This window comes from Microtus oregoni, unplaced genomic scaffold (assembly GCF_018167655.1).
Source record: "Microtus oregoni isolate MIOR12 unplaced genomic scaffold, Mior012 000010F_ref0000083, whole genome shotgun sequence".
NCBI lineage: Eukaryota > Metazoa > Chordata > Mammalia > Rodentia > Cricetidae > Microtus > Microtus oregoni.
The window spans coordinates 27,439,266-27,451,265 of record NW_024543069.1 but is presented as its reverse complement, the minus strand read 5'-3'; the positions used below and the strand labels follow the sequence as shown (position 1 = coordinate 27,451,265).

The window sequence follows — 12,000 nt, the reverse complement described above, 5'->3', positions numbered from 1 at the left end:
AAATAGATTCACTTCTATCACAAAAAAACTCAAGTCCACATGGATCACAGACCTCAACACAAAGCCAGCCATACTAAACCTCATAGAAAGAAAGTGGGAAATACATTTGAACGCATTGGCACAGAAGACCACTTCCTACATATAACCCCAGCAACAAGACACTGAGAGAAACAATTAATAAATGGGACCTCCTGAAACTGAAAATTTTCTGTAAAGCAAAGGATAAGGTCAACAAGACAAAATGGGAGCCTACATAATGGGTAAAGAACTTCACCACTCCACATCAGACAGAAGTCTGATCTCCAAAAAATAAAAAGAACTCAAGAAATTGGTCATCAAAAGAACAAATAAGCCAATAAAAATAGAGTACAGACCTAAACAGAGAACTCTCAACAGAGGAATTTAAGAAGTCTGAAAGACACTTAAGGAAATGTTCAACATCCATAGTCATCAGAGAAATGCAAATCAAGACAACTCTGAGATTCTATCTTTGCCTATAAGAATGGCCAAGATAAAACAAAACAAAACAAAACCTCATGACAACTTGTGATACAGAGGTTGTGGGTACAGGAAACACTCCTGCATTGCTGATGGGAGTGTAAGATGGCACAGCCCCTTTGGATATCAGTATAGTGATTTCTCAGAAAATTAGGAAACAACCTTCCTCAAGACCTAGCAATACCACTTTTGGGTATATATCCAAAGAATGTTCAATTGTAGCACAAGGACATGCTCTCAACTATGTTCATAGCAGCATTGTTTGTCATAGCCAGAACCTAGGAACAACCTAAATGTCCCTCGACCACAGAATGAATAAGGAAAATGTGGTCCATTTACACAATGAAGTAAGATACAGCAGAGAAAAATAATGGCATCTTGAAATTTTCAGACAAATGGATAAAGCTAGAAAACATCATATTGAGTGAGATGACTCAAACCCAGAAAGACAATTAACATATGTATTCACTCATAAGTGATTTTTAAACATAATGCAAAGATAAATAGCCTATAAATCATAATCCCAGAGAACCTAGACACAATGAGGTCCCTAAAAGAGACATACATGAATCTCATCTACATGGGAAGTAGAAAAAGACAAGATCTCCTGAATAAATTGGGAACATAGGAACGATGGGAGAGGGTAGAAGGGGAGAGGAAAGGCAGGGAAGGGAGCAGAGAAAAATGTGGAGCTCAATAAAATCAATTAAAAAATTAGAGATATATCATAATAGCAACTAAAAAGTACGTTGAAAACTCCAGAACAAAAAGAAATAAGCTCACCTGAGAGGAGGTGATGGTAAAAATATTCAAAACAAGGGCTAAAATCAATAAAATAGTGAATAATACCGTAAATTAATGAAATAAAAGTTTTTTAAGAAAGTCTACAAGATATACACACCTTTATCCAAACAAACTAAAAATGGAGAGAAAATATTCAAATTAAAATAAAAAATGCAGAGGAGTAGTTTCACAATAGAGACCAAGGAAATTCAGTAAACTATAAGGAAATAACTTTAAAAACTAGTACTCCATCAAATTGGAGTACAAGTAAATAACTAAATCTAAAATAAACTGATAGTTTTCATGATAGGTGACAGATACCAGTTAAATCAAGTTTCAACAAACAATTTAAATAGATGTTAACCACTAGGGAAATGTAGTAATAAGAGCGGTGGGCTGCGTCCCAGGCACCTGGCTGCCCGCACGGCTAGCTTTACCGGAAATAATTACACCGACACTGTATTCTTTTAAACACTGCTTGGCCCATTCTCTTCTAGGCTAATTCTCACATATTAATTTAGCCCATTTCTAATCATCTGTGTATGGCACCCCAAGGTGCGCTTACCAGGAAGATTCTAGCCTATGTCCATCCTGGGTTGGAGCTTCATCCCGGGAGCCGGGCATGGTGTCTCTCTCAGGCGTCTGCTCCCGAGAGGAGAGCTGTCGAGACTGACCTCACTTCCTCTTCCTCCCAGCGTTCTGTTCTGTTTACTCCTCCCACCTATCCTCTAACCAATAAAATGGGCCAAGGCAGTTCCTTTATTAGCCAATGACCTTTCTCCATCAGGGAAATAGAAGCAGTCAGTAAAAGTTTCCTAATGGTAAAAAAAAAAAAAAAAAGCCCATGACCAGACAGTTTTAGCACAGAATTCTACCACACTTTCAAAGAATAATTAATGCCAATACACCTGAAATATTTCAGAAAATAGACACTGAAGGAATACTGCAAATTCAATTCATAAGGTCACAGTTAAGCTGAGAGCCATAGCACACAACACTTAAAAAAGAGAATTATAGACCTATTTCTTTTATGAATATAGATGTAAAAATGCTAAAGAAAACACTTGCAAACCAATTCCAAGAACAAGTCAAAAAGATCAACAACCATAACTGTGTTGTCTTCATCTCAGAGATAAGGGGACGTTTCAGCATATGGAAATCAGTAAATGTAATCCAACATAAATAAACTGAAAGGAAAAAACACATTATCATCTCATTAGATGCAGAAGCATCCTTGACAGTATCCAGCATCACTTTACAATGGAAGTCTTGGAGATTAGGGATATAAGGAGCATACTAGCAAGCCTACAGTCAACATCGAATTCAAGAGAGAGAGAGAAACTCAAAACAATTCCTTTGTTGTCGGGGTATTCAAGCAAATGGGAATTAAATGCAGAAGACTTTCAGTACTCACTGAAATGCCCTCTCAATATTATTCCATGTTTCAGTCTCTTATTTCTCCTATATCTATGTTCCTTTTGCCTAATAATTCTAATTCTCATGCTCCTACCCTGGAACGTTTGAACCAGATATGGCTAGAAGCCTGGCAGAAGTCACCCTGAAAAGGTAGCTTATGACAGGGTGAGACATAAACTCACACACCTATAGACACATGATTTTTTTTCTAGAGAAGACATATGTATACTGTAGAAGAGACAGAATAGCAATGGTATGTGATGCATGTCAGTGTTGATATGAAGGTGGAATATTAAAGAAGCCTTCAGGTATATGTTTCAACATGTCAGCTAAAGTGTTAAAACTATTCAAAGCAGACAATAAAACATAAGGTTTTTATATTAAAATCTTTAGACAATAACAAAACCTCAGAGTAGATCAAGCAAAGTATAATAATCAATTGTGCCAAAAATAGGAAATAAAATGAAAAGAGAAGCCCTAATAATGATGAGTCAAGAACTACATGGAATGTAAATTATATAAACACATCAGTTAAAAGATAGAGAAAGCACATATGAAATTACATCTAATGTTCTGCCATTTACAAGAAATTCAGTTTAAAATTAGATAAAATGTAACTAAGGTGTCTATGGCAACTGTATCATGTACAATTGGCTTCAGATCAGAGTAAATTACTAGGTATAAAGATGAATTTTACATAATGTTAAAATGGTCAGTGTGCCAAGAAGATAGTATCATTATGATTAAATTAACAATAGAGCTGCAAAAACCATGAAACACTGAAGTCACAACTAAAAAGAAAAGGAATCAAATCGACTATTATAGTGGGGAATTTCAAAGTCCATTTCTGGGTAATAGAATTGCTTCTGTTCAGAACATGATCTAGGGTACAGAAGAATGAGACCAAGCTCAGTGGACCTGGATGACAGCTACACCACTTGCAGGTTATGGGCACATGTAACTCTCACAAAGGCAGGCATTTTGCAGAGCCCTAAAACAAATATGGGCCCTGATCAGAACAGAACCAATATAAGTTGTGCTAAAAGTCTATTGGAAAAGTGTTTTCAAACATTTGGAATTTAAAGAGCAAAGTTTTTAAATGAGTCATGTCTTAAGAACTAAGTAGCATTCCAAGGGAAATGAATAAATGTTTATTTAGAAAGGCCAGATTCCTCAAAGACGGTTAACGTATTAGGAAACTAAAATGAGAAAATTAGGAGAATGAAAATAAGTACAAATAAGCAGAAAGGCTGTTATAAAAAAGCACAAAGCAAGGAATAGTAATGCTACCAGGCTGTGCCTATGTTAACATGAGGAGACTAGAGAATGACTCAGGTCAGACTTCTTGAGACGTCAGAAAGGGAAGACTTCAAAATATTTTAAAACTTGTCAAGAAATTTTAGCAGAAATACACTATTCATAAATCTCAATACTCGAAAGAACAAGTGGAGCAATCAGAAATGGTGAATTAAGTGTGGACACTTGGGATTTAGTCCTGAAATTTGACTTAATGATGAAATCAAGGGGATTTAAAAACATTTTTTTATTGAATTTCTTTTTGAGTTTATACATTCTTAACTCAGTTTCTCCTCCCTCCTCTTCTCCCATTCCCCCTTATCCCCCTGCCCCCATCTCAATGTACTTATCCTCTGTTTCTGTTCAGAAACAGGCAGGCCTCCCATGGGTATCAATAAAACATGGCATATCAAGTTGCAGTAAGACTAAGCACCTTCCCTGTTATTAAGCCTGGGCAAGATGACCCAGTATGAGGAATAGGTTCCTAATAACCACTCAAAACATTAGGGTCTACTATTGCTTCTTCCATTGTTAGGAGACCTGCAAGCAGGCTTATACTTCAATTATCTGACTGAGAAGAGATCCAAAATACAGAGATAATTAAAACATGCCCAGGAATGTAGTGAGAGTCTAATCAGGGGTCGTGATGAAAGTAGTCAGATAGTTTACTACAACTAATGTTTGAAGTTTTTGAGAAAGAGCGGCTGGAGAGATACAGATCAGGGGATGAGTAAGAGATGAAAAAGATATGAAATAATAAGTAGGAATATTAGGTGAGACAAAGAATTCATGGCGGAAGTGTCCTGGCTGAAGCTGCTAGAATATTCCTAAAGAAATGAGAAGGATATATTGTATCCTTTCGAAAGAATCCATTAGCAAATTCCTAAAGTGTTTGGAGGACTGATTTAATCCTTAGGTAGTAATGTGGAAGAGGAACTCTTCTCAGCTGTTGGCTGCTGTAGAGACAGGTTTACTAAGGGGGTAGCCTCTGGTTAATTTGACCATGCTCAGGTGGAAGGCCTCACTAGCAAGAATACCTGGACAGGGTCTGATGTGATCATTAACCTGTGGAAAAAGGCGCTGGCAGCCCTCTGAAGCCTGGCTGTAGGATGCGGGGTGAGCCGGACAGATACTGCTCAGAGTATTTACAGAGGGCTTCTTTACTTGGAGAGCTATTGTTCACTTGTGTGTAAGGGAAAAAAAGGAAGAAAAAAAAATGAGATTTCAGCATTATTTTTTGGTATTTTTTATCTTTGCAACGAGTCTTCTTTTTATCACTGAACAGAAGCCAGTTAATTTCCCCAGGAAAAGAAAATTACACAGACACCACTGCTTCCGGAGGAGATGCGTTTCATTCCATGCCCGCGTGCCCTTCCCCTAAGAAAATACTAATTTCGTTGGTTCTACTGGAAGAAGAGTTAAAGCTGAGATGCTGGACCACCCTAAAACAACCTCGGCATGGCGGTAGTGCGGCAGCTGGGCGTAACTACGCAAGCAGGAGTTGTCGCAACGTTCCTTGGATGGCTGTTAGGCACTCAAGACTGTTCTTCCTGCATTTTCTTTGACAAGAAAGTAATATAAATAGCAACAGACAGTGTCGAAGCACACGAGCCTGTCCGTATAGCAATCTCCCACCTTTCTCTACGTGTTATTTTATTGTCATAATATTCATTATACATGGTGATGGGGTTCATAAAGATATTTGCATACAAACACATCGTGTACCTTGACTATATTTACACATATGTACGTCATGTACAGTCACTATATTTTCATACGTGTACATTACATGTATTGACTTTATTTGGACATGTATTCTCCTCTTTCTTTCCCTTTACCATCCCTTTCATATACCCAGACAATTTCGATGCTGTTTTAATGACATGTACACGGGAGTGACTTTATTGCACATTATTCTTCTTACGTGTATTAAAAAGAAAATGACATCCTTAAAAAAAAAAAAGAATATCTGGACAGCACAAATCGGTCTTGAAGGCTTTGAAAGGGAAATAAAAGGAATTAGATTGAATGGATAGGGAGGTGGGGGGGGGGGAACTTGGAAAACTTGGGGAGGGAATATCATCAAAATATTTTGTAAAAATTTGTAAAATAACTAATACAAGTTTTTTCTTTGATTTTTTTAAAAGTTCTTTTTAGATTGATTCATTTTTAAATAAGAGTCAAATGAACTCTTTAGCAGTCATAGAGTAGAAAGACTTTAGCATTTATAGATAAGTAAACATTGCTGCAATGTGGAATGAAGGTGATTCGCTTCTTGCTAATAACTTTCAAGGCCAGGAGAGCCATGATAGCAGCATGAATTGTCAGGAAACAAGGCAGCATGGTAGCTTACTTCCCCCAGCATCTTACTGACGAAGCCCTCCACCATTTTCAGGAGACCAGAATTAAAAGATCCAGGTCTGGTAGGGGAATTTCTCTAAGCCTTACACGATGAGCTCTAGAAATTTAACTCATTCCTCCTTTATTAACTAAATGTCCAAAGAACACAGATTTAGAAAAATAAATGATATTTGGATTTAAAATAATTTGAAAACTACCTCCAGTTATACTCTGCCTTCTCGGTTATTTATGCTTCCTTTTGTGTTTCACTGGACCACTTTTCCCATCATCTGTCCTGCTGTTTATAATAGTCTACATTGTCCACCTCTTGGCTTTCCTTTTATCATAGTGCATTTTCTGGTTTCTCATTATTCCTCCTTTTTTTGGTGCTTCTGGACTATGGCACTGACCCATAAAGCATGGACTACTTCTCCATGATTTCCAAAAAAAAAAAAAAAAGATATATTCTCTAAAAAAACAAAATAAAGCTATAATTTTAAAAAAGAAAATTTTTATGTTCATGCATCAAATTGTGTATGTAATCATTAAGTGTAACGGTGTAAGAAGTTTTATTTTAGGCACATTATTCACATTATTAAATAATAGCATGGTGCTTAATCTATGCAAAGATTTTCATTGGAATCTAATGATATAACTAAACTCAAAAAACAGGAAAAACTGAATATTTTAAAAAGAAATGATGTTCCTTTTCTCCATGTATTTTCTTACTATTTTGATATGCTCGTCTACACTCATTAATATTATTTTATTAATTTTTCATTTAGTTTTGTTTTCAAATTCAATGTCAAGTCTCATTACTTCATATGCTTACATGGAACTCTGTCTGATCTTGAAATACTGATGCTACTAAGGCAGTTCTCTGAGTGATGGAATTAAAGGTTTACAATGCCATGCCCCACTGTTATTGAACTTTCAGAAGTGTGTGAGAAAACCTTCTAATCTGAATTTGAAAATGTTCTCACCAATGCCATTTAAAAAAGCAAAAAGATTCAGTCTTTCCAAGAAGACTGAATCTTCCACGAAGATGTGTCTTGCATCTGTGGTTCTCAGAGGATTTCTGAATTTAACCTTCTGAGGCACGGTAAATTTGAAGGCAGTTAGCATCCATCCAGAGCAAAATTAATGCTTTGGCTCAATGCTTTGACATGAACTCTAAATTTAATTAAAATTCCTCCCTGTATTTAGATGGGTTTCCTTTGTGTCTGAAGTTAAATCCTTTTGTGTTCTCTGCCTATGGGCCTGAAGTGATTTATGTACTGCACTGGTAGACAGTTCAAAAACATGCTTCGAATAGTTTATTCTACTTTTGCTGGTTTGATTTAAATACATGCCTCAAACATCAAGGCCAATCACTTCCCAAGGCCCACAGGAAAACTGTATAATACTTTCTTCTACTTTCTTTAGTAATCGTGCCAGAACCAGACTCACTAAAGTACAGCGTGTGAGCACTGCATTTAAAAGTAGATCTAAGCAGTTGCAGAACAATTATAACCAGGAAAACTTCAAACAGGCTGAAATTCAAGTGCAAACTCTGAGGTCTTTTCTTCACAAGTATACAGAGTCTGGGCTTGTAAAATATTACTAAAACAATTGGATGTGCATTTATTTAGGTTTAATTGAAACTGAGACATGAATAAAGAATATTTTAGAAAACAAATTAGGATGCTAACTCTGTTAGTACTGCTAGGCAAAAAATTTACACACAAGGAAGCTTGCAAAAATAATTGTTGGTTTGTTAGTTTGTTTAATTTCTTTTTGAAGTTAAGTGCTGAATTAGTCATGATTTTTGCAATCAAATAATTCTCCATATTCAAAAGACATATAAAACTTTCAAAGAGAGACTTACATTGTGCTTGTGAGATACCTTCAATTTTCATATGCTAGAAGAAAAAGTGTGTGTATTTAATGCAACAATGTTAGTCAATAATGGACCCTTAAATACACAATCAATAAGTAGTTTTAGAGAGATACTATATAAATTATATAGTAAGTCCCCTCATGTCAATTTCTGTACTTAACTATTAAAATACCAGTGTGTCCTGATATTTTAATAGGCACTCTGTTACATACGTGAATACATAGCTCATCTATTGCCCACCACAATCATGTAAGTTATTCACTTTTTGTATTGTAAATAGACAGGGGCTGAGGAACTTGCTAAAAGCCCTAAATATTAGAGCAAAACTGTAAAACGGATCTGAGACAGGATGCAAACACACATTCTATATGCTATGTAGCTTCTTTTAACCCTGGCACTGTAGCTTGCAACAACCAAGCCTGAACGTTGCAACAATCTTCACATGTATTGTGGATTCAATAGAAAATGTGCTCTGTAGGTTTCCAGGGATGTTGCTCTTTGGGAAGGTGATAGAACATTTATGAGGCAGACCTTACTGGAGGAAGTACGTTACTCTGGGTGGTTTTGAGTTGTGTGGTCTGACTCCACTTCCTGCTCTCTTTCTCTCTGTTTCCTGAGTAAGAATGAAATGGGATCAGTCTTCTTTCTGTCTCACTTTCAGGACTCTCTTCGGCAGCCATGTCTTCCATGGAAGGATGGACTATATCAAAAGCAAACCTTTTTTTCTCCAACTTGCTTTGCTCTCAGAATATCCTATCATAGCAGCAGAAAAGTAACTAATATGACTAATATGAAGGATTATACTTAGTTGCCTTTCTTTAGATAATAGGCATCAATATCAAATCCACATTACCATGTCTAAAGTCATACAATTTATTCTTTGTTCTCTCTTCCCCTCATCAACTTTACTCTTATTTATTCCTTGCTCCTTTATCCTTGCTTACCCTTTAAACTCGCTCTATCATCTATCTATCTATCTATCTATCTATCTATCTATCGATCTATCTAGAATATTCAACATGACTTGCATACAGGTGGTCACATTTTATTAAATAGTACTCATGTACTTAACCTTATACAACCTTAATACAAGACCTTTCTACTTTTGTTTAAAATGACAATTATGAGGAGTAAACAACAAATGACATGAAAGGAAATCTACTATCCTAGGAATTGCAAAGCTTGTTGTATAAAATGAGGAAGTTAAAAGGGAAGGCCAATGCTAATCTTTTTTTTAGGAAAGCATAATCTTCTTTCCAAGATTATCACAATACTTTGAAGATGTCAGTTGGGCAATTGCCTAAGTGTTAGTGTGAAGATAATTCTAGAAAACATATCAATTAGGCATGAGATAAGGTTTATTTATTCATCTCTGGAATTCTTAGGGCCAAACCTTTACACCAAAGCAAAAAGGAAGAGAAATAAATTATTAACCTATCATCAGCAAAGTCATTGGAATTTAATATTTGGTACCAACATATACAAATGGTGATATAGAATGGATCTTGTTTTCAAGAGAAAAGGGCTTTATTGTATCCTATAGTTGCAAAAGCAAAGTCTTAAGAGTTAAGAGGCATGTCATAGTGACAGGAGTAGGACGCTGGCTGATCACATCTTATTATCACATAGCAATCAGACAGAGAACTTAAATAGAGAACAGTGGTGTCAAATAGAAAACATTTAACATGCAGTGATGTTAAATAGAGAAGCAGATTTCAAGGAAGATCCACAAGGATTCCATGAGACACCGCCCACAAAATCAACCAACTAGGGCTAACAGTGACTTACAAAGATGGAAGCAGCAATTGGAGAGCCTTATGAGTTTATGCGTATATGTTATGGTCCTCTGTATATATGTTATGATTGCGTACCTTGGTGTTCTTTACGCATTCCTAACAGTGGGAGTGGTGGTATCCCTCACTCTTTTACCCACTCCTGGAATCCTTTTCCTCCTACTGGGTTGCCTCATCCAACCTAGATATGACAGCATGTACCTAGTCTTATGGTAACTTGTCATGCCATGTTTGGCAGGTATCCATGGGATAACAGAGGAGAAGTGGCTCTGGGAAAGTGGGAGAGGCAACAGGGGGAGTGGAAGGAGGGGATACTGCAGTTGGGGCATGATATAGGAGAGAAGAATGAATAAAAAATAAAATTAAAAAATAAGAAATTGTTTTAAAAAAGACCCTCATTATGGATAGACTTCATGGAGTCCCTGGATTATGATGAATGACGGAAGTCATCATAAATGATTATGTGTCTCATAAAGACAATATACAGGAGAAAGAGAACATAATTTAATACCAGAATGTCCTGATATTAAAAGGCTGGGCTCCCCAAAACAAACTCAGATGAAATAATAAAAACAAGTACACAGCAGCAGAGTCTGACACATGAAGGGGATTGTTTTTTTATTACAGACAAATAAATGGTTATGAATAACAAGCTAGAATAAATTAGCATGAGCGGGTGAAATAGGAATTATATGGCAAAAGCAAAATCATTCTTGGTTATTGATTGGAGAAAGGAACTTTCTAGTGATAGTCTCAGTAACTCCTCCACTGTTGTGGTAAAGCACAACGGCCGGGACAACTCATCAATGGAAGGGTTTAATCGGACTTAGAGTTTCAGAGGGTCAGAGTCCCAGGTGGCTGAGCAAAAGCATAATGGCAGTCAGTGGGAGCATTAGCTGAGAGTGCACACCTCACAAACAGGAAGAAGAGGACAGACTGGAAATTATGAGGCTTTTGAGCCTCTAAGCCCATCCCAGCTACACAACTTCTCCAATCTTTCAGAATCAGTTCTATCAACTGATGCCAAAGTCAAATATACTGTGTTTGGGGCTATTCTCATACAAAACACAGTATTTCAACATTTGGCCTTCATAGACTGATAATCTTATTGTAAGTCAAAATTCAGAAAATTCAACTTCAAAAGTCCCCATAGATTTTCATATTCTTACTCTTATAATGCACAAAGTCTTCTTGGAGACTAAAATCATTCTCTTAATTGAAGTTCTCCATAAAATCAAAATACAAATTATATACTTCCAACATACAATGGCATAGAATAAACATATCCTTTCTAAAAGGGAGAAATGCAGGCATAGTCAAGAAATACTGGACCAGAAACCTAGCAGGGCAAATTCCAAATCCTGTAGACAAAAAAACAGTAAACTGTTTTAAGCACCAGTTTTAAGTAGTCCATGAGTGCCAGGAAACATGTGATTTTAATATAAATATCAATGAGTTAAATAAGCATATAAATATTCATAACTATATAGAGTTCTTCAATTAAGAAATTGTGTAATAACAGGTGCAATGGTGTATTCCTTTAATTCCAGGCAATGTCAGGTAGATCTCTGTGAGTCTGAAGCCTCACTGAGTCTATTTAGTAAGAACTTGTATAATCAATTTCAAAATCAATAAATAAAAATCAGCAATTCCAAGGTTATTTCCTGTCTTCTACCTGCAGGACATTTCTCATTCTCAGAGATGACTACTAGTCTTACTTATAAAAAAATAAAGTTTAATATTAAAAATTTTTAACTTTATTTTTATCAAGTTCTTAGTAAAGTTAATGGCTGATAGTAATCTATTTGCATAAGGTTATTTTTATTTCAAATCTTTTGCCTACTTTCTTATTTTTATATCTGTCCTTAATAACTTTGCTTTATTCTTTTTTTCCATCTATCACCATACCATTTGGTGTGCAAAGTCCTTCTGTCTATGTGTTGGTTATATTGGTTAGTGAATAAAGAAACTGTCTTGGGCCTTTTCAGGATAGAA

The 12,000-nt window shown here is 36.0% G+C and overlaps 1 protein-coding gene across 1 annotated transcript; it reads left to right on the top strand.

Annotated features, from left to right (window-relative positions):
* The first annotated feature begins 5,209 nt into the window (after positions 1 to 5,209).
* LOC121452735 (apelin receptor early endogenous ligand-like) lies at positions 5,210 to 5,374 on the top strand. Its single transcript, XM_041658970.1, has one exon. It carries the CDS (start codon positions 5,210 to 5,212, stop codon positions 5,372 to 5,374), a length of 165 nt encoding a protein of 54 aa, XP_041514904.1.
* Positions 5,375 to 12,000: the final 6,626 nt, after the last annotated feature.

Coding starts and splice junctions, on each gene's coding strand:
- LOC121452735 (XM_041658970.1), top strand. CDS start 5,210: ATGAGATTTCAGCATTATTTTTTGGTATTTTTTATCTTTGCAACGAGT.